Here is a 23,477-nt window from a genome sequence, read left to right as displayed (position 1 = left end):
TATGCTGTGATTGTTGAGGTGTGCTCCCCACCCAATCATGGATGCGTCTGTTGTGATAATGGCGTGAGGTACTGGGTCTTGAAAAGGCCGCCCTTTGTTTAAATTTACAGGGTTCCACCATTGAAGCAAAGAGTGTGTTTGGCGGTCTATCAACACTAGATCTTGGAGTTGACCCTGTGCCTGCGTCCATTGTTTTGCTAGGCACTGTTGTAAGGGCCGCATGTGTAGTCTTGCATTTGGGACAATAGCTATGCATGAGGACATCATGCCTAGTAGTTTCATCACAAACCTGACTGTGTATTGTTGGTTTGATTGCATGCTTGATTTTATATTTTGAAACGACTGGACTCTTTGTGGACTTGGAGTGGCAATCGCTCTTTGTGTGTTGAGTGTTGCTCCCAAGTATTGTTGTATTTGGGATGGTTGTAAATGTGATTTTTGGTAATTTATAGAAAACCCTAGTTTGTGCAGAGTATCTATTACATATTGCGTGTGATTTTGACATTGTTGTTGATTGTTGGCTTTTATTAGCCAATCGTCTAGATACGGGAATACGTGCATGTGATTTCTCCTTATATGAGCTGCTACTACGGCTAGGCATTTTGTAAATACTCTGGGGGCCGTTGTTATTCCGAATGGCAACTCTTTGAACTGATAAAGTTTGCCTTGTATTACAAACCTGAGGTATTTCCTGTGAGATGGATGGATGGGTATGTGAAAATACGCATCCTTTAGATCCAGTGTTGTCATGTATTCCCCTTGTTTTAGTAAAGGGACTACATCCTGTAGTGTTACCATGTGGAAATGATCAGATTTGATGAAGAGATTCAGTGTTCTGAGATCTAAAATAGGCCTTAACGTTTTGTCTTTCTTTGGGATGGGGAAATACAGGGAGTAAACCCCTGTTCCTCTTTGGTGATAAGGTACCAGTTCTATGGCTTCTTTTGCTAGTAGTGCTTGTACTTCTATTTGTAATAGGTCTAAGTGTTGTATTGACATTCTGTGCGTTCTTGGGGGAACATCTGGAGGGAATCTTGTGAACTCTATGCAGTAACCATGTTGGATAATTGATAGAACCCACATGTCTGTGGTAATGTGTGTCCAATTGTGGTGGTATTTTGTTAATCTCCCCCCCACTGGTGATGTGTGTTGGGGAAATGTGACATTGAAGTCACTGCTTGCTACCAGGGGTCTGCTTGGTAGGCTGGAATTTCCCTCTTCCTCTTGTGAACTGTCCTCTGTAGGAACCACGAAACCCCCCTCTCTGATACTGAGATTGGTAAGTGGGTTTTGTTTGGGAGGTAGATGGTTCTGATGGTTGCTGTCTAAACCCTCCCCTAAATTGTGGTTTCCTAAATGTTCCCCTGTATTGAGAGGAGTAGAGCGCGCCCATGGCTTTGGCCGTGTCCGTGTCCTTCTTCATTTTTTCTATTGCGGTATCCACTTCTGCGCCGAATAGTAGCTGTTGATTAAACGGCATATTCAATACCGCTTGCTGTATCTCTGGTTTAAACCCAGAACTTCACAGCCATGCATGCCTCCTAATTGTTACTGCTATATTTACAGTTTGTGCCGCTGTATCAGCAGAGTCTATTTCAGAGCGGATCTGGTTATTTGATATGGCCTGTCCCTCTTCAACCACTTGTTGGGCACGTTTTTTATGCTCTTTAGGGAGGTGCTGGATGATGTAATGCATCTCGTCCCAATGTGCTCGGTCGTATCGGGCAAGGAGGGCTTGTGAGTTGGCGATTCGCCACTGATTGGCTGCCTGCGATGCCACTCTTTTCCCAGCCGCGTAGAATTTACGACTTTCCTTATCAGGGGGTGGCGCATCCCCTGATGACTGCGAGTTAGCCAGTTTTCTTGCAGCCCCCACAACCACTGAGTCCGGAGGGAGCTGTTGTGTAATAAACACAGGGCCTGACGGGGGCGGTTTATATTTTTTCTCGACCCTTGGCGTGATTGCTCTCCCTTTCACTGGTTCTTGGAAAACCTGTTGTGCATGTTTAAGCATGCCTGGTAACATTGGTAGGCTTTGATACGATGCATGCGTGGATGCCAGAGTGTTAAACAGGAAGTCATCTTCCACTGGTTCTGAGTGCATTGTTACATTGTGAAATGTTGCTGCTCTAGCCAGTACCTGCGTGTAGGACGTACTGTCCTCTGATGGCGAAGGTTTTGTCGGATAACACTCTGGACTATTGTCCGAAACTGGTGGGTCGTATAGATCCCAGGGATCCGCATCGTCTTGAGTCATCCCAGTATATGTGGGTGACTGTGCCATTGGTGTACCCACTGGTGACAACTGTGGAGGTTGAAGTGGGGACGTTTGTGGTGAGAACTGTGGTGGTGGTGATCTTTGTCTAACCACTTTGGTCTTTTGTTGCATCTCAGTCTCGTGAAATGTCAGTTTTCTTTTGGACTTGTGCGGAGGAATAGTTTGTAACTTCCCTGTATGTTTTTGGATTTCTAGCCTTTGCTGAGTTTGATCATACGCTTCTAAATCCAGTTCCTGCTCAAATCCGTGCTTTTCTTTGAGCTGTAGAGCGAGCCCCTGCTCTTCAGTGTAGGATGCCTTTTTCGGCTCAGAAGCCGTTTTTTTCGGTATCGAAACCCCGATGGAGATTGTTGATTTCGGCTCAGAGTGGCTTTTTCGAGATTTACTCGATTCGATGGCGACTCTTTTCGGTGCCGGTTTCTCGACCGGAGTCGGAAGTCTTCGGCACTGATTTGGCCTTTTTCGGTGCCGATGTTACTTGGTCACCGTCTTTTCTGTGGGTTGAGCCATGGCGTTCCGGCAGTGGCATCCCCGAGGCCTTTTGTTTCTTGACCTGACCTTGGGTGTGGGATGGGGCAGGTGTACTCACTTTTTGTGCCGCCGTCGGTGGTCGATCCCCGTCGGATTCATCAGAGTCCGAACCTTGGATGGATATCCGCATCTCTTCTTCCTCGGCGTCGAGAATCTGCGACTGTTTCGACGCCATCTGTAACCGTCTTGTGCGTCGATCTCTTAAGGTCTTCTTGGATCGAAACGCTCTTCAGGCCTCGCAAGTATCCTCTCTGTGTTCGGGCGATAAACACAGGTTACAGACCCGATGCTGGTCCGTGTAAGGATACTTTGCGTGGCACTTCGGGCAGAAACGGAAAGGGGTCCGGTCCATTAGTTCTTTGTCGATGGGTGTGGTCGGGCCGACCAGGCCTCGATTAAGTGCGGAAGCCCCAAAGGGCCGCCGAAGCGGTCTTGTTGTCGGTGCCGATGTGATGATACTAAACCGGTCCAGAACGCAAACAATACCGACGAATTTCGATGATTTTCCAAGTTTCCCCGATTCGAATTACGGAGCGAAGAGGAACACGTCTGAACCCGATGGCGGAAACAAAACAATCTAAGATGGAGTGGTCGCCCATTCGCAATGGAGCCGAAAGGGAGGAGCCACTCTGTCCCGTGACTCGAAAACACTTCTTCAAAGAAAAACAACTTGTAACACTCCGAGCCCAACACTAGATGGTATACACACGTGATATATATATATATGGAAAATGTCACTTACCCAGTGTACATCTGTTCGTGGCATTAGTCGCTGCAGATTCACATGCTGTGCACATCCCGCCATCTGGTGTTGGGCTCGGAGTGTTACAAGTTGTTTTTCTTCGAAGAAGTCTTTTCGAGTCACGAGATCGAGGGACTCCTCCCATTTCGGTTCCATTGCGCATGGGCGTCGACTCTATCTTAGATTGTTTTCCCCCCCGCAGAGGGTGAGGTAGGAGTTGTGTATGCTAGTAATAGTGCCCATGCAATGGAGTGAATGCGTATGTACATAATGAAGTTTCAAGTAATATATTTACAAATGTACAAATGTTTAAGATCTACTTCTAAACGGCTACAGGCTCCCGGGGAGGCGGGTGGGCGCATGTGAATCTGCAGCGACTAATGCCACGAACAGATGTACACTGGGTAAGTGACATTTTCCGTTCGATGGCATGTGTAGCTGCAGATACACATGCTGTGCATACACTAATAAGCAGTTATCTCCCCAAAAAGCGGTGGTTCAGCCTGTAGGAGTTGAAGTAGTTTGAAATAATGTTCTTAGTACAGCTTGACCTACTGTTGCCTGTTGTGCAGTTAACACATCTACACAGTAGTGCTTGGTAAATGTATGAGGCGTAGACCATGTTGCTGCCTTACATATTTCGTTCATTGGAATATTTCCTAGAAAGGCCATGGTAGCACTTTTCTTTCTGGTTGAGTGTGCCTTTGGTGTAATAGGCAGTTCTCTTTTAGCTTTAAGATAGCAGGTTTGAATGCACTTAACTATCCATCTAGCAATGCCTTGTTTTGAAATTGGATTTCCTGTATGAGGTTTTTGAAAGGCGATAAATAATTGTTTTGTCTTTCGAATTAGTTTTGTTCTGTCAATGTAGTACATTAGTGCTCTTTTGATGTCTAATGTATGTAGTGCTCTTTCGGCTACCGAATCTGGCTGTGGGAAGAACACTGGTAATTCTACCGTTTGATTTAGGTGGAACGGTGAGATTACTTTTGGTAAAAATTTAGGATTGGTCCGTAGAACAACTTTATTTTTGTGTATTTGAATAAATGGTTCTTGAATGGTAAATGCTTGAATCTCACTCACTCTTCTTAGAGATGTGATGGCAATTAAAAATGCAACTTTCCACGTTAAGTATTGCATTTCACAAGAGTGCATGGGCTCAAAAGGTGGACCCATGAGTCGTGTTAGGACAATGTTGAGGTTCCATGAAGGAACTGGTGGTGTTCTTGGTGGTATAATTCTCTTTAGGCCTTCCATAAACGCTTTTATGACTGGTATCCTAAACAATGAAGTTGAGTGCGTAATTTGCAGGTAAGCAGAAATTGCCGTAAGATGTATTTTAATGGAAGAGAAAGCTAGTTTAGATTTTTGCAAATGTAGTAAGTATCCTACTATTTCTTTTGCAGATGCGTGTAAAGGTTGAATTTGATTATTATGGCAGTAATAAACAAATATTTTCCACTTATTTGCATAACAGTGTCTAGTGGTAGGTTTTCTAGCCTGTTTTATGACCGCCATACATTCCTGTGTGAGGTCTAAGTGCCCGAATTCTAGGATTTCAGGAGCCAAATTGCTAGATTCAGCGATGCTGGATTTGGATGTCTGATCTGTTGTTTGTGTTGTGTTAACAGATCTGGTCTGTTTGGCAGTTTGATATGAGGTACTACTGAAAGGTCTAGTAGTGTTGTGTACCAGGGTTGCCTTGCCCATGTTGGTGCTATTAGTAGGAGTTTGAGTTTGTTTTGACTCAACTTGTTTACTAGATATGGAAGAAGTGGGAGAGGGGGAAAAGCGTACGCAAATGTCCCTGACCAGTTCATCCATAGTGCATTGCCCTGAGACTGATGTTGTGGGTACCTGGATGCGAAGTTTGGGCATTTTGAGTTTTCTTTTGTTGCAAATAGATCTATTTGTGGCGTTCCCCACATTCTGAAGTAAGTGTTCAGTATTTGGGGGTGAATTTCTCATTCGTGGATCTGTTGGTGATCCCGAGAGAGATTGTCTGCTAACTGATTCTGAATCCCTGGAATAAATTGTGCTATTAGGCGAATGTGGTTGTGAATCGCCCAATGCCATATTTTTTGTGTTAGGAGACACAACTGTGTCGAGTGTGTTCCTCCCTGTTTGTTTAGGTAATACATTGTTGTCATGTTGTCTGTTTTGACAAGAGTGTATTTGTGGGTTATTATGGGTTGAAATGCTTTCAGAGCTAGAAACACCGCTAACAGTTCTAAGTGGTTTATATGAAACTGTTTTTGCTGAATGTCCCATTGTCCTTGGATGCTGTGCTGATTGAGGTGTGCTCCCCACCCTGTCATGGATGCATCTGTCATTATTACGCATTGTGGCACTGGGTCTTGAAAAGGCCGCCCTTGGTTTAAATTTATACTGTTCCACCATTGAAGCGAGATGTATGTTTGGCGATCTATCAACACCAGATCTAGAAGTTGACCCTGTGCTTGTGACCACTGTGATGCTAGGCACTGTTGTAAGGGCCGCATGTGCAACCTTGCGTTTGGGACAATGGCTATGCATGAGGACATCATGACTAGGAGTTTCATTACTAATTTGACCTGTATCTTTTGGTTTGGATACATGGCTTGTATTACATTTTGGAATGTTTGGACTCTTTGTGGACTTGGAGTGGCAATTCCTTTTACTGTGTTGATTGTTGCTCCTAGGTATTGCTGTGTTTGACACGGCAGAAGGTGTGACTTTGAGTAATTGATTGAGAAACCTAGTTTGTGTAGGGTTTCTATGACGTAATTTGTGTGTTGTGAACACTGTTTTTGCGTGTTGGTTTTGATTAACCAATCGTCTAGGTACGGGAACACATGTATTTGCTGCCTTCTGATATGTGCAGCTACTACTGCTAGACATTTTGTAAAAACTCTTGGCGCAGTTGTTATTCCGAATGGCAACACTTTGAATTGGTAATGTATCCCTTGGAATACAAACCTTAGGTACTTTCTGTGTGAAGGATGTATTGGTATATGGAAATATGCATCCTTTAGATCCAGTGTTGTCATGTAGTCTTGCTGTTTGAGCAGTGGGATTACTTCTTGTAATGTAACCATGTAAAAGTGGTCTGATTTGATGTATGTATTTAATATTCTGAGATCTAGTATAGGTCTTAGAGTTTTGTCTTTTTTGGGTATTAGAAAGTACAGTGAGTAAACTCCTGTGTTTAGTTCTTGTTTTGGTACTAATTCTATTGCCTCTTTTTGGAGCAATGCTTGAACTTCTAATCCTAGAAGATTTATATGTTGTTTCGACATACTGTGTGTTTTTGGTGGGACTGTTGGAGGGAATTCTCGAAATTCTATGCAATAACCATACTGGATAATTGCTAGTACCCAAGTATCTGTTGTTATCTCCTCCCAATGTTTGTAAAATTGGCTTAATCTTCCCCCCACAGGTGTTATGTGATGGGGATGGGTGACTTGTGAGTCACTGCTTATTTTGAGGACTTTTGGGGCTTTGCAATTTTCATCTACCTCTTTGGAATTGTCCCCCTCTATATTGCCCCCGAAAACTTCCCCGCTGATATTGGCTTTGGTAAGTGGGCCTTGTTTGTGATGTTGTGGTTTCTGTAGGTTGTTCTCGAAACCCTCCCCTAAAAGGTGTTTTGCGAAAGGTGCCTCTGCTCTGCGGGGAGTAGAGTGCGCCCATGGCTTTTGCCGTATCAGTGTCCTTCTTGAGTTTCTCAATAGCAGTGTCGACTTCCGGCCCAAACAACTGCTGTTCATTAAATGGCATATTTAGCACGGCTTGTTGAATTTCCGGCTTGAAACCTGACGTGCGGAGCCATGCGTGCCTTCTTATTGTTATTGCAGTATTTACTGTCCTTGCAGCCGTATCTGCTGCATCCATTGAAGACCGTATCTGATTATTAGAGAAACTTTGTCCTTCTTCCACCACTTGTTGTGCTCTTTTTTGGAACTCCTTGGGTAAGTGTTCTATCAAATGTTGCATCTCATCCCAGTGAGCTCTGTCATATCTTGCCAAAAGCGCTTGTGAATTGGCAATGCGCCATTGGTTTGCTGCTTGTGCTGCAACCCTTTTGCCCGCAGCATCAAATTTGCGACTCTCTTTGTCTGGAGGTGGTGCGTCTCCCGAGGTATGAGAGTTTGCTCTCTTACGAGCTGCCCGACAACTACTGAGTCTGGAGTTAACTGCGTTGTAATATAAACAGGATCTGTTGGCGGTGGCTTGTACTTTTTCTCCACTCTTGGAGTTATGGCTCGGCCTTTAACAGGATCCTGAAAGATTTGTTTTGAATGTTTTAGCATTCCTGGGAGCATAGGTAGTCTTTGGTACTGGCTGTGAGTGGAGGTTAACGTGTTAAACAAGAAGTCATCCTCAATTGGTTCTGAATGCAAGGTGACGTTATGGAAAGCAGCTGCCCTTGCGATCACCTGTGTGTAAGATGTACTGTCCTCAGGAGGGGACGGCCTGGTAGGGTACGAGTCTGGGCTGTTGTCCGATACTGGAGCATCGTAAAGGTCCCATGCATCGGGATCATCTTGACTCATGGCAGTATGAGTCGGGGAGTGCATCAGTGGAGGAGTTGCTACTGGTGATGTGTGCACTGATGGTGGTGGAGAAGGTGGTGGAGTTGTCTTCTTTGCCACCTTTGCCTGTGGCTCCGCTCCTTGTCCTTTTCGTGAAAGGCAAGTTTTCTTTTTATTTTAATTGGAGGAAGAGTGGTTATCTTCCCTGTGTCTTGATGAATGTGGAGCCTCCTTTGAGTATAGTCTGGCTCTACAGCTTGAAGTTCCTCTCCAAATCTATGTTTTTTCATTTGGGAGGCCAATCCTTGTTCCTCTGTATAGGAACCTGTTTTCGGCTCCGAGGCTGGATGTTTCGGAACCGAAACTTTTTCGGAGGTCTTTTTAGGCTCCGAAGAAACCTTTGTAATTTTCGGCGTGGTGGTGTCTCGATGCCGAATTTGTTCGGTGCCGCTGTGACGGTGCCGAAATTTCTCAGAGCCGATGTCTCGGGTCCGAGATTGCTGTGTGGCGGTATCTCGACCGGAGTCGGATGACTTCGACACCAGCGTGCCCTTTTTCTGTGCCTTGGCTCGGTCACCGCTTGTTTGGGTTAAGCCATGGCCTGTCGGCGGTGGCGTCCCCTGGGCTTTTGTTGACTTCTCGTGAGTCTTATGTTTCGACATCTTACTCACGGTTTTCGGTGTTTCTTCGGTCTCGAGCTCTTCCGAGTCCGACTCTTGGATAGAGAAAGCTTCCTCTTCTTCCTCGAAACGCTCTTGTTCTGTCGGCGTCGACGCCATCTGCAGTCTTCTGGCTCTTCGGTCTCTTAACGTCTTTCTGGACCGAAACGCTCAACAGGCCTCACAAGTATCTTCCTTGTGCTCTGGGGACAAGCATAAGTTACAGACCAGATGCTGATCCGTATACGGATACTTGTTATGGCATTTTGGACAGAAGCGGAATGGGGTCTGTTCCATCAGCCTTGAATTCACACGTGGCCGGGCCGACCAGGCCCCGACGGGGGATCGAAAAAACCCCAAAGGGCCACCGGAACTCTTCTAAATTCGGTGTCGATCTGTTGTAACTAACCCGATACCGAACGCAAACAATACCGACGTTTTTTCCGAGATTCTAACTAACTTTCCGACCCGAAACACGGAGCGAAAAGGAACACGTCCGAACCCGATGGCGGGAAAAAAACAATCTAAGATGGAGTCGACGCCCATGCGCAATGGAGTCGAAATGGGAGGAGTCCCTCGGTCTCGTGACTCGAAAAGACTTCTTCGAAGAAAAACAACTTGTAACGCTCCGAGCCCAACACCAGATGGCGGGATGTGCACAGCATGTGTATCTGCAGCTACACATGCCATCGAACATATATTTACAAATATACAGATGTTCAAGATCAACTTCTAAACGGCTACAGGCTTCCGGGGAGGCGGGTGGGCGCATGTGAATCTGCAGCGACTAATGCCACGAACAGATGTACACTGGGTAAGTGACATTTTCCGTTCGGTGGCATGTGTAGCTGCAGATACACATGCTGTGCATAGACTAGTAAGCAGTTATCTCCCCAAAAGCGGTGGTTCAGCCTGTAGGAGTTGAAGTTGTCTGAAACAATGTTCGTAGTACTGCTTGGCCTACTGTGGCTTGCTGTGTTGTTAGCACGTCTACACAGTAGTGTTTGGTAAATGTATGAGGCGTAGACCATGTAGCTGCCTTACATATTTCTGTCATTGGAATATTTCCTAGAAAGGCCATGGTAGTACCTTTCTTTCTAGTTGAGTGTGCCTTTGGTGTACTAGGCAGTTCTCTTTTAGCTTTAAGATAACAGGTTTGAATGCACTTAACTATCCATCTAGCAATGCCTTGCTTAGAAATTGGAATTCCTGTATGAGGTTTTTAGAAAGCAATAAATAATTGTTTTGTTTTGCAAATTAGTTTTGTTCTGTCAATGTAGTACATTAACGCTCTTTTGATGTCCAATGTATGTAGTGCTCTTTCAGCTACAGAGTCTGGCTGTGGGAAGAACACTGGTAATTCTACTGTTTGATTTAAGTGGAACGGTAATATGACTTTTGGTAAAAATTTAGGATTTGTTCGTAGAACTACCTTATGCTTGTGTATCTGAATAAATGGTTCTTGTATGGTAAATGCTTGAATCTCACTTACTCTTCTTAAAGATGTGATGGCAATTAAAAATGCAACTTTCCATGTTAAGTATTGCATTTCACAAGAGTGCATGGGCTCAAAAGGTGGACCCATGAGTCGTGTTAAGACAATGTTGAGGTTCCATGAAGGAACTGGTGGTGTTCTTGGTGGTATAATTCTCTTTAGACCTTCCATAAATGCTTTTATGACTGGTATTCTAAATAGAGAAGTTGAGTGCGTAATTTGCAGGTAAGCTGAAATTGCTGTAAGATGTATTTTAATGGAAGAAAAAGCTAGCTTTGATTTTTGCAAATGTAGTAAGTATCCTACGATGTCTTTGGCAGATGCGTGTAAGGGTTGAATTTGATTATTGTGGCAGTAATAGACAAATCTTTTCCACTTATTTGCATAGCAATGTCTAGTGGTAGGTTTCCTAGCTTGTTTTATGACCTCCATACATTCCTGTGTAAGGTCTAAATGTCCGAACTCGAGGACTTCAGGAGCCAGATTGCTAGATTCAGCGATGCTAGATTTGGGTGTCTGATCTGTTGTTTGTGTTGCGTTAACTGATCTGGTATGTTTGGTAGTTTGACATGAGGCACTACTGAGAGGTCTAGTAGTGTTGTGTACCAAGGTTGCCTTGCCCATGTCGGTGCTATTAGTATGAGTTTGAGTTTGTTTTGACTCAGCTTGTTTACTAGATATGGAAGGAGTGGGAGAGGGGGAAAAGATAAGCAAATATCCCTGACCAACTCATCCATAACGCATTGCCATGAGACTGATCTTGTGGGTACCTGGATGCGAAGTTTTGGCATTTTGCGTTTTCCTTTGTTGCAAATAGATCTATTTGTGGCGTTCCCCAACTCTGGAAGTAAGTATTCAGTATTTGGGGGTGAATCTCCCATTCGTGGATCTGTTGGTGATCCCGAGAAAGATTGTCCGCTAGCTGGTTCTGAATTCCTGGAATAAATTGTGCTATTAGGCAAATGTGGTTGTGAATCGCCCAATGCCATATTTTCTGTGCCAGGAGACACAACTGTGTTGAGTGTGTGCCTCCCGGTTTGTTTAGGTAATACATCGTTGTCATGTTGTCTGTTTTGACAAGAATGTGTTTGTAGCTTATTATGGGTTGAAATGCTTTCAGCGCTAGAAATACTGCCAATAGTTCTAAGTGATTTATGTGAAACTGTTTTTGCTGAGTGTCCCATTGTCCTTGGATGCTGTGTTTATTGAGGTGTGCTCCCCACCCTATCATGGAGGCATCTGTTGTTATTACGTATTGTGGCACTGGGTCTTGGAAAAGCTGCACTTGGTTTAAATTTAAACTGTTCCACCATTGAAGCGAGGTGTATGTTTGGCGGTCTACCAACACCAGATCTAGAATTTGACCCTGTGCCTGTGACCACTGTGATGCTAGGCACTGTTGTAAGGGCCGCACGTGCAACCTTGCGTTTGGGACAATGGCTATGCATGAGGACATCATGCCTAGGAGTTATCACCTTTTTGACTTGTATTTTTTGATTTGGATACATGGCCTGTATTACATTGTGAAATGCCTGAACCCTTTGTGGACTTGGAGTGGCAATCCCTTTTGCTGTGTTGATTGTCGCCCCTAAGTATTGCTGTGTTTGACACGGCAGAAGGTGTGACTTTGTGTAGTTGATTGAGAAACCTAGTTTGTGTAGGGTTTCTATGACATACTTTGTGTGTTGTGAACACCTTTCTAGAGTGTTGGTTTTGATTAACCAATCGTCTAGGTACAGGAACACATGTATTTGCTGCCTTCTGATATGTGCAGCTACGACTGCTAGGCACTTTGTAAAAACTCTTGGCGCAGTTGTTATTCCGAATGGCAACACCTTGAATTGGTAATGTGTTCCTTGGAATACAAACCTTAAGTACTTTCTGTGTGAAGGATGTATCGGTATATGGAAATATGCATCCTCTAGGTCTAGTGTTGTCATGTAGTCTTGTTGTTTGAGTAGTGGGATTACGTCCTGTAATGTCACCACGTGAAAGTGATCTGATTTGATGTAGGTATTTAATGTTCGGAGATCTAATATAGGTCTCAGAGTCTTGTCTTTTTTAGGTATGAGAAAGTACAGAGAGTAAACTCCTGTTCCTTTCTGGTGTTCTGGTACTAATTCTATTGCTTCTTTTAGTAGTAATGCCTGAACTTCTATTCCTAGAAGATCTATATGTTGTTTTGACATTGTGTGTTTTCGGTGGCACGTTTGGAGGGAATTTGAGAAATTCTATGCAATAACCATGCTGGATAATTGCAAGTACCCAAGTGTCTGTTGTTATCTCCTCCCAATGTTTGTAAAATTGTCTTAGTCTCCCCCCACAGGTGTTATGTGTTGGGGATGTGTGACTTGGAAGTCACTGTTTGTTTTGAGGGGTTTTGGGGCTTTGGAACTTCCCTCTATTTTTTGGGAATTGTGCCCCTCTATATTGCCCCCGAAAACTTCCCCGCTGGTATTGGCTTTGATAAGTGGGCCTTGCTTGTGAGGTTGTGGCCTCTGTAGGTTGACCTCGAAACCCTCCCCTAAATGGTGTTTTGCGAAATGTGCCTCTGCTTTGTGGGGAGTAGAGTGCGCCCATGGCTTTTGCGGTATCAGTATCTTTTTTGAGTTTTTCAATAGCAGTGTCGACTTCTGGCCCAAACAACTGCTGTTCATTAAAGGGCATATTCAGCACGGCTTGTTGTATTTCCGGCTTGAATCCTGACGTACGCAACCATGCGTGTCTCCTTATTGTTATTGCAGTATTTACTGTCCTTGCAGCCATATCTGCTGCGTCCATTGATGACCGTATCTGATTATTGGAGATACTTTGTCCTTCTTCTATCACTTGTTGTGCCCTTTTCTGGAACTCTTTGGGTAAGTGTTCTATGAAATGCTGCATTTTGTCCCAATGAGCTCTATCGTATCTTGCCAAAAGTGCTTGTGAATTGGCAATACGCCATTGGTTTGCTGCTTGTGCTGCAACTCTTTTACCCGCAGCATCGAATTTGTGACTCTCCTTGTCTGGAGGTGGTGCATCTCCCGAGGTATGAGAGTTTGCTCTCTTGCGAGCTGCCCCAACAACCACAGAATCTGGTGTTAATTGCTGCGTAATATAAACAGGGTCTGTTGATGGTGGCTTATACTTTTTTTTCCACCCTTGGATTTATGGCTCTGCCTTTAACAGGCACCTGAAATATTTGTTTTGAATGTTTTAGCATTCCTGGGAGCATAGGTAAGCTTTGGTATTGGCTATGAGTGGAGGAGAGTGTATTAAATAAAAAGTCATCCTCAATTGGTTCTGAATGCAAGGTGACGTTATGAAACGCAGCTGCCCTTGAGACCACCTGCGCGTAGGATGTACTGTCTTCGGGTCGCGACGGCCTTGTAGGGTAACAGTCTGGGCTGTTATCTGATACAGGAGCATCATAAAGGTCCCATGCATCAGGATCATCTTGACTCATTGCAGTATGAGTCGGAGATTGCATCAGTGGTGGAGTGGCTACCGGTGATGTGTGCATTGATGGTGGTGGAGTTGTTTGTCTTGCCACCTTTGCCTGTGGCTGCTTGTCCTTTTCTTGAAAGGCAAGTATTCTTTTCATCTTAATTGGGGGAAGAGTGCTTATCTTCCCTGTGTCTTTTTGAATGTGGAGCCTTCTTTGAGTGTAGTCTGGCTCAACAGATTGAAGTTCCTCTCCGAACTTATGTCCTTGCATCTGGGAGGACAATCCTTGTTCCTCTGTGTAGGAACCTGTTTTTGGTTCCGATGCTGGATGTTTCGGAATCGAAATCTTTTCGGTCGCCTTTTTGGGCTCCGAGGCAACCTTTTTTATTTTCGGCGTCGTGGTTTCTCGGTGCCGAACCATTTCCGTGCCACTGTCTCGGTGCCGAATCTGTTCGGGGCCGGTGTCTCGGGCCCGAGATTGCTGTGTGGCGTTATCTCGGCCGGAGTCGGATGACTTCACCACATGAATGCCCTTTTTCGGTGCCGATGATTGGTCACCTATCTTTCGGGTTAAGCCATGGCCTGTTGGCGGTGGCGTCCCCTGGGCTTTTGTTGTCTTCTCGTGAGTTTTATGTTTCGATGTCTTACTCACGGTTTTCGGTGTTTCTTCGGGATCGAGCTCGTCCGAGTCCGATTCATGGATGGAGAAGCTTTCTTCTTCCTCCTCGAAACGCCCTTGTCCTGTCGGCGCCGACGCCATCTGCAGTCTTCTTGCTCTTCGGTCTCTTAATGCCTTCCTCGACCGAAACGCTAGACAGGCTTCACAGGTATCCTCCTTGTGCTCTGGAGACAGACACAAGTTACAGACCAGATGCTGATCTGTATATGGATACTTGTTATGGCATTTTGGGCAGAAGCGGAATGGGGTCCGTTCCATCAGCCTTGAAGAGACACGTGGCCGGGCCGACCAGGCCCCGACGGGGGGGGATCGAAAAAACCCCGAAGGGCCACCGGAGCTCTTCAAAAGTCGGTGTCGATCTGTTATAACTAACCCGATACCGAACGCAAACAATACCGACGATTTTTCCGAGATTCTAACTAACTTTCCGATCCGAAACACGGAGCGAAAAGGAACACGTCCGAACCCGATGGCGGAAAAAAAACAATCTAAGATGGAGTCGACGCCCATGCACAATGGAGCCGAAATGGGAGGAGTCCCTCGATCTCGTGACTCGAAAAGACTTCTTCGAAGAAAAACAACTTGTAACACTCCGAGCCCAACACCAGATGGTGGGATGTGCACAGCATGTGTATCTGCAGCTACACATGCCACCGAACATATATATATATATATATATATATATATATATATATATATATATAGAGAGAGAGAGAGAGAGAGACAGAGATATACACACTATACATACATACTTACATAATGTTTAAGCAGTAAACTGCGCATTAAGTGGGCTCAGTGACAATTCCCATCTGTCTTGTGGAACAGATTTCCCTGCTCTACAGTGAAAGGCACCCCTCCCACCTCCGTGTTGTACTGCCAGACAACTGGAGAACAGGGACAAAAAGATCTGCTCAAATCCATAAGTGTCATGGTCAGCAGGGATGAACTGGAAACTCAAGTAACCCTGACAATAATGTACAAACCAGCCTCCTCCCTTTCTCCTTTCTCATTTATCTCCTTTTCTCTCTCCTCCCTCTCGTTCACCTAAAGTACCCGCCGGGCCTTCTGTAACTGGCTGGGAGAGTTGCCAAAAGTGACAGAGGCACCAGCAGTGGCCCCCTGCCTTCCCCAAACGTGACATTCATTGGCTCCAGCCCACCAAGAAAATCTCCAAGTCTGGCCTGTGGCCCAATTCTAACCAAGATGGCCTACAATATCTGCCAGGTGCAAAGTTCAGGAAGGAATAAGAAACAGAAGCGAAATGCACTTCCTTCTGAATGGAGAAAGATATATAATTTTAAAGCAAAGATCATTATGTAGGCACGTACAGACAGCAAGAGACGGACGATTCTGCTCCTGCACCCGATACCCTCAAGGGTGATAAGCTGTGCCATACAAATCTACATACCATACCATAACACACAGCACCCCCCCACACACCTCCCCCGAGCATTCCATGCCACTCCAGTCTGCATAAAGAACGGTGCAACTGTTGCATCTTGAATACAACCTCTTTGGACAAAACTAAGATGGTCACCAGTTCCTTTGGACGCCTGTATCACACAATCGGTGCAGAATCACATGCTGAAGTCAATACATTGGATTAATTTGCCAGAGGAGGCAGGAGATATGAAACAAAATTGAAATCCACTACACATATGTGTGGTTATCACATCTCTTATTTAAAGGATATGAAAAAATGGCTTCTACTTACCTTCTGTTGCCAAATCCCATGCCTAGTCTCTCTGCCTCTACTTTCTTTTTACCGGTCAAGTTTTTCAATTTCTCGTCATTCTTTAATTGCATTTCAAGATCTTTGTATGCAAATCGCAAAGACGTTACACTTTGGGGGAAAAAAACAGAAAAACAGTAAGCATGAAATTATGTTTGACCATATTTTCTGGTACAAACGTTTTCTTATCTTACTTTCTATGCTAAGCTTTCAAAACTCTCCATGAGTCAATGCTTCAACTATTGACAGATATAAAGCACTTCATTCCTACATCCGATCGCTGCACTGTGGGTCAATCATTTCTATTCAACCTAATGCAGACTTTTTTTAAATGGTTACCGAACCCCTGTGGAAGTTTACAAAGGTTCAAAGAGGTCGATGAAAGTGCATATATTCTCAAACACCATTAACCGCTGCTCTCATGCTCGGTGCTGAATCTAACATTGAGTGGAGTGTGGAGGCCTCTCATCTGAAGTATCTGGGATAATTGAGGCTGAATCAAATGATACAATAAACAGACTGACCTTTGCATACAAATGCCACTTTCTTCTACCGGTTTCCCAAAAAGTTTGAAAGTGATATACAATGTATTTATATTTGCTGCTATTTGTTAACGAAGGATACTGAGCAGAGCACTATACTAAAGCATGGACTTTAGTTCTTCCATTAGGAGAAGCAGGATGGGTGAAAGGTTGAAGGCAACTGGAATGAGAGTTCCACTGGGTTGGGAGTGAGAGGGCTTGTCTCAAAGCCTAGTGTTGTGCATCTTCTCATTGAGATGGTGAGTTTATCCACAAGGTCGTTTGAAGGTGTTTGTAAACGATGCAGTCTTGAAGTATTAATCAGTGGTGGGATAGTAATATTGGGTGTGAGGACAAACTGTCTCGCACAAGGTGGGATGAGGCACAGAAGACGGACAAGGAAAGGCTCCAGTGGGTTGGAAAGGAGAATGTTGTGGGGGTGCAGGAGGCGGTTATATGAAACCGGTTTCTGGATGACATGGCTTGATTCTGCTAAGAAATCAGTTGAAGAAATACAAGGGTAACCCTGAAGTTGGAAGGAACCTGGGATAAATATATATAGTCAAAACAACAGTGGTCCTGGGTTCAAAATGATCAGAAGAAATGATATTAGTATAATATTGAGAGATTTAATAACTTAATAGAAAAGATTAAAACCTGAATTCAGAATGTTAAACAGAAATAATAAGAGTATCACTGAGGAACGACTTTCCCTTTTCATATACATTTATAACGTTGTATTGTACGTGACATGTGTGGGCCTCGTGTGCAGTTAGCTTGAATGAAGCAGCAGTATCTAACAACATAGGTTTTGATCCTTTGTAATCCAATGTAAGCATTTTACTTTTTAAAGTACTCAGTAATAGTCATAACATTCTTAAATAGGGTGCTTGACCCTATAATGTTTAACGTATTTTAAGAAGGTTGATACTTTAAAGTTATTATACCTAAGAACCAAACAAAAGCAACTCAATGAGCTTTCCCGTTGTGTGAATCACAGCATTTATTTACTTCCACTTTCCCTCCGGACAGAATTAAACAGACTAAAGTTGACTCATACCAACATAAAGTACGAAGGACAGAGGGATACAAAAACGACATTTATTACATTCATTCAATCATTACTAAATTAATTCAGACATACCTGCGGACTCATCAGCCAGCATCAGGAGGATTATACCTTCAATTAATACCACTAATTTTGTAAACAGTTCATTAACGTGGACTTGTGATGATATCAGTAAAAGCGATGCACCCTGGAATGGGGACTCAGCAACTATAACATCTGACCCAGGAAACAGATTATTTTTATGTTTTCTAAATTACAAGTACCTTACTGAAAGGACCATTAAAAAAATTCTATGCATACTTGTGTAAAAAGAAGATTGAAACTTCTGCCCGGGACTGTTGAAATGAGGGAACAAGCTGAAATGTATATATCCATATGCATAATAATGCATCTACATGTTTTAATCTACGTCCCTTCTCTTGTTCAAGACTGTTACCGATTGGTGCAGCAGCAGCGCTATAGAAAACCTAGAAATAAATGCATTTGAATCCCAAGCACTTGGACTTTTCTGTGCTACACATAATTAAACATAATTTAAGTGAAAACCAATATTTTACCCATCTATTTAGCAAATGGAAATAAACACAGGGGTTGTTATGGAAAGGAAATGGTTGTTTCACGATAGTAATATATTAAACTATGTAACTACGCCCTGGCAGTAAATGCTGCAAGTAGGTCGTGCTGCACCTCGTAAAAACGCATAATGTGTCAGAAAAGCTTCAGTTGAACGCAATATTGCAGGTCAAACATTAAAACATGCATGTATACATATATAAATGTATGCATTTACCTACAAACGCATAGCATGTACATTTCATTTTGTACACGCATATGAATCTTGTCCCCTTATATTATTATGATTCTTTTACACTTGTGATATCGTTGTACCATTTAAATGTTCTTATACTTGAGAAACATTTCGTCAATGAAAGTGAAAACAAAGAGCTAAGAATATGATGTACGAGGGAGCAGGTTGCAAACTAGGCTGTGTTTTTTCGAGTGGGTCTGAACACGGGAATGGGGGCCCAAGAGGCACAGCAGACCTCCATTCCCTGCGTTCCTCCAGAATCGTCAGAAGAGCAGATTCCATACTAAGGAGAGAACGCTGCCTTGACTTGGCTGGGTTCTACTAAGTTTTCTTCTTCAAAGAAATCTCGTTCTCCAGAGCTTTTATGGGCAAGGAAGCTGGGAAAGAGGCCTGTAGTTGCCCCTGGCAACAAAAACGGAGCAGTGTGTTTTTTTGTTTTTTTTTTTGTTTAGCAACTGGCACACCACTGTTGGATTTGAGCAGAAAGGAAATGAACTGGACGTGAGGGAGAGACGGCTAACCTCGGTGAATAGAGGACTCCAGATCTGAGCTGCTGTGTGCACTATATGAGCTAGTCAAGGATCTAGTGGGTAAGTAGCCTGCCTATATTTAAAGCAGCTATTGAATAAGCTCTTTCTGAGTTGTGGACATTGAAAAGGAACATAAATACCATGGACTTTGGAAATGGTATTGGGAAACAAAAAAGGAGACGTAATTGCAAAGAAGCTGCTTGGTGGAGACAGTAGTGCTGCATCAGTCCAGACTGGAGAAGGAGCTCACGATCACCGGATTCAAAGATTTATACATTTTATTAGTGAAATACTTGGCCAGTGTTTTGCAAATCAAAGACTTGTATGAACCCAAGGTATTTTGATAGAAAGTACAGGTTGCATGAGAGTAAGACGTTATGCAGGCTCTTTCAGCGTTATTTCTGATGCAATTAGCTGCTGTTTTTAGGTACATCAAGGAGCTGATGGGCAGCGCCAAAGATTGCGCTGACTTTGTAAGAGGGGTTATCCTGTCTAACGTGGGGGTGATTCAGGAACGGTCTTGATGGGTGGCCTCTAGGAGGTCAGAGCTTAGGATGGCTTAGAATGATCTAGGGACTCAATGCAGTGAATAGATGAAAGTTTGTTTAAACTGCATTTGGCCTAGGAACAGAAATTCTGAAGGAACAAATGAAATGTTCTGTCCAGGGTAATGGGGTGGGTGGATTACCTGAAGCTAAGTTGATATTGCCGAAAAGCAAACCAAGAGTATGTCCTTCTAGATCTGTATAACCATGCACTCATTTCGGAAAAGACTCACAAGAGCCTCGGGCGTCGGCAGCATCGTATAGGTTGGTTGAATGCCCAAATATCAAAATACCTCAGAGAACTGAGGGAGGCAGTTTTAACATAAGGCCACAGGAAGTCTGTCAATGTGGTGCCAAAGTGCCAGGCCCGGCGGCCTACAAACAAGACAAATGCCAGTGCACGATCAGTATACGTGAGATTGAAAAATAAGATAACTCAGCTAATAGAAAGGGGCCTAGGTTAACTGGGGAGACCGTCATGATCTTTTTAAACTAGCTTTGGCAAAGCCATTTGTTTTGCCTACGTGAGAGCTAGTGGATTTGCCAATGTCTTTTAGCCATGTTGTACAGAGTGGAGTGGAGTGGCATGTCGGTGAGTGGAATACATCGGAGTGGAGTGGCTTAGGGTGGAGAAGAATGGTGTAGAGTAGCGTGTCATAGAACAGAGTGCAATAGAGCGGAGTGGCAGAGTAGAGTGGAGTAGGACAGAGTAGGGTGGTGTGGAGTAGCAGAGTAGAGTGCAGCTCATAGACTGCAGTAGGCTAAAGGAGTGTGCAGTGGCACACAGTGAGGTAAACGAGAGTGCAGTGGCTTACAGAAAAGTAGTGTAGAGTGGTGCAGAGGTGTAAAGTGGTGTAGAGTACAGTAGTGCAAAGTGCACTGGGGTAGAATCCAGTGGTGAAGAGTAGAGTGGCACAGAGCGCAGAGGCGTGGGGTGCTGTACAGTACACAGGGGTAGAATGCAATGGTGTAGAGTAGAGTGGCGCAGAGTAGTGCAAAGCATAATAGAGTGGTGTAGAGTGCAGTGGATTAGAGAAGAGTGCAGTGGCATACAGTGTAGCAAAATAGAGTGCAGTGGTGTAAAGTTCAGTGGCGTAGATTGGTGAAGAGTAGTGTATAGTGCACTGGGATCAAATACAGTAGCGTGTGACAGAGTAGAGTAACAGTAGTGAAAAGCAGATTCAAGTGGTGTAGAGTGCAGTGGCATACAGTAGTACAGAGTAGAGTGGTGCACAGTGCAGTGGCATTGAGTAGAGTGGTGCAGAGTGCCATGCAGTGGTGTACATTGCAGTGTAATGTGGCGTAGAGTAGTGTGTGGAGTGGCTTAGAGAGGCATAAAGTGACACTGTGTGTAGTAGTGTTGTGTAGAATACAGTGGCCTAGAGTAGAGTGGCACAGTCAAGTGGGAAAGGGACAGAATAGAGTTGAGTAGCATAGAGTAGAGCGCAATGGCGCAAAGTACAGTGGGGTAAAGGATAGTGGTGTAGAGGGCTGAGGGGTAAAGTGGTGTTGAGTAAAGTGCACTGGGGTAGAATATAGTGGTGCAGAATAGAGTGGTGTAGAGTGTAGCGAGAGTGGTATAGAGTGCAGTGGTGTATAGTGCACTGGGGCACAATGCAGTAGAGTGGTGTAGAGGCATAGGGTAGAGTAGTGTAGCGAAGAGTGCAATGGATTACAGCAGAGTGCAACGGCGTAGAGTGGCATACAGTGTAGTGGCATAGAACAGACTGGTGCAGACTAGAGTGGTGTAGAGTGCAGTGGTGTACAGTGCAGAGTAGTAGAAAGTAGTGCAGACTATAGCAGCGTACAGTGAAGTTACACAGAGTAGAGTGGTGCAGAGCACAGTGGTGTACAGGTCAGAGTGTAGTGGCGTAGAGTAGTGCAGAATACAGGTGTGTATAGTGTACTGGGGTAGAATGCAGAGGCGTAGAGTGCAGTGGATTAGAGTACAGTGCAATGGTGCAGAGTAGAACAGCGTAGAGTGCAGTGGCATTGAATAGAGTGGTGCAGAGTAGAGTGGCGTAGAGTGCAGTGGCACAGAGTGCAGTAGTACAGAACAGAGTGGTGCATGGTACAGTGGCACAGAGAACAGTGGCGTAGAGTGCAGTGGCACAGTAATGCAGTGTAGAGTGCAGTGGTGTAGTGGAAGAGTAGAGTGTCAGAGAGCAGTGGCATGGAGTGGTTAGGCGTAAAGTGAAGTGGTGCAGAATAGTATTGTGGAGTCCAGTGGCATAAAGTGCAGTGGCAAGTGGCACTGAGTAAAGTTGCCCACAGTAGAGTGGCCTAGAGTAGAGTGGCATGAAGTGTAGTGTTAGAGTGCATTGGAGTAGGGTAGAGTAGAGTTGGGAAGAGTGTAGTGGCATAGAGTGGGGTAAAGTAGAATGGGAAAGAGTACAGTGGTGTGCAGTGACAAAATGCATTGGGACAGAGTATAGTGTGGCACTGATTAAGTGTGTGGGGTGGGAGGAAATAGAAGCTACATGGGCGGGGGATATAGGAGACGGACTGAAAACACAAGCACTTAAATGGAGTGCTTGAACACAAAGAAAAAAAGAAGCTACAAAATTGAGCAGTGGATATACACATGTATTTGGTCCATGCTCCAGGGGAGGGACAAACACAAGAAAAGGAAGCGAAGCAAATAAGAGCGACGCTGAAGCTAACAAAAGGTACGCTATGAGCTGGCTCTAAACCCACTGTAAGTTGTAAACAAATGCCTCACAGATGCGGTGTTTAGACGAAATCTAAAACAAAAGTCTGGATTGAAATCGAACAAAAATGAATTGAATTCTAACATTTTCTTGTGAAGACATTGTATATTTATAAAGCCCAGTCTGGATTATGCCCGAACTAACGACGGGTTGCCGAGTTAAGGAGGCAGGGTATGGAAAAATCAAGCCACCCCGAGCAAGAGTGGCTCAACGGTCGGGATTAGCTGGTGGCGGGGAGATGGGGGACGTTTCTGATGTAACATGACTGGAAGTATTCCGCGGATTTTCTGATAATAAAGGTGTAACCTGGCCGGCGCAGACGGATCGGCTGTTTCACAAGTGAATGAGCGTCCGTTGCCGTTCATAGACCCTTGTTCATGTTCGGCGCTCCGGTACTTTCAAGCTGGATTCTACACTTACATAAAAATACGAAAGCATCACAATGAACTGAAATAGTAACCATAAAAGAATACGTTCATGGAAACCTACTTGGACTTTTGGTAATACAGGTTTGTAAAGCTTGGTTCTGTCAGTTTGATGCTGCTGCCATCTAGCGGTTTGCAGGAGATTACAGCACGAAGTAAAACCTAAGCAACAAGTCATTCTCACGGTCCCCTAAACTGGCGAACGGCAGCATTCGGATTGGTTATAACGAGGGTTCTTAAAATACAGCAATACGTTTTTTGTAGCAGTGAATTAACGATACTTACACAGGTTCTTCGTTTTCAGCTTTTTGGGTGGCTTGCTTCTCCTCCTGTTCCTTTCTTTTATCCACCGCTTGCGCGTGTTTTTCAATTTCACTGAAGCTTTTGCTGCTCATTTTCTGAGCTCCAAGACCACCTTTTTTGGCACCAAGCTTTAAACAAAGCAGAACTAGGTTACACAAGATCAACAAGTGCCCGACGTTCATGCTCATAAGAAATTAAACAGCTATTCTCAAATTAGCCAAGCGGGGAAAAATGCTCTAAGTAGTTGGTCGCACAAGTTCACTCACATTGCTTTCAAGGTTTAGTAGAATGGACATAAGAGGCACCTCACAAGCTCACATAACCTTTGTAGTAAATATCGCATAAACTAGGACCCAATGACACTAGTGCTCCTTTCCTGCAGCGGGTAACAAAATCTCCAGGAAAAGAAGACAACCCGAGCAGCTAGTGTGATCATGTGAGTGGGAAGACGTGGGAACTAAGGATATCAATGCTGGAAGGGCTTCAGAGACGCAAGGACCTACCTGCAC

The 23,477-nt window shown here is 44.3% G+C and overlaps 1 protein-coding gene across 2 annotated transcripts in view; it reads right to left on the bottom strand.

The window, feature by feature from the left end:
- ARFGAP3 (ARF GTPase activating protein 3) overlaps nucleotides 1-23,477 on the bottom strand; it is a 326,353-nt gene that overhangs the window by 154,240 nt on the left and 148,636 nt on the right. For both annotated transcript variants that reach the window (XM_069228315.1, XM_069228317.1), the window contains 2 exons: nucleotides 22,951-23,096; nucleotides 16,039-16,167 (listed from right to left, as the gene is read on the bottom strand). In XM_069228315.1, coding sequence (XP_069084416.1) covers nucleotides 16,039-16,167; nucleotides 22,951-23,096 — 275 coding nt within the window. The remainder of the gene's footprint in view (nucleotides 1-16,038; nucleotides 16,168-22,950; nucleotides 23,097-23,477) is intronic.

This window comes from Pleurodeles waltl, chromosome 4_1 (genome assembly GCF_031143425.1).
Source record: "Pleurodeles waltl isolate 20211129_DDA chromosome 4_1, aPleWal1.hap1.20221129, whole genome shotgun sequence".
Classification (NCBI taxonomy): domain Eukaryota; kingdom Metazoa; phylum Chordata; class Amphibia; order Caudata; family Salamandridae; genus Pleurodeles; species Pleurodeles waltl.
Note: the sequence above shows the minus strand (reverse complement) of the source record. Positions and strands in the feature narration are given on the sequence as shown.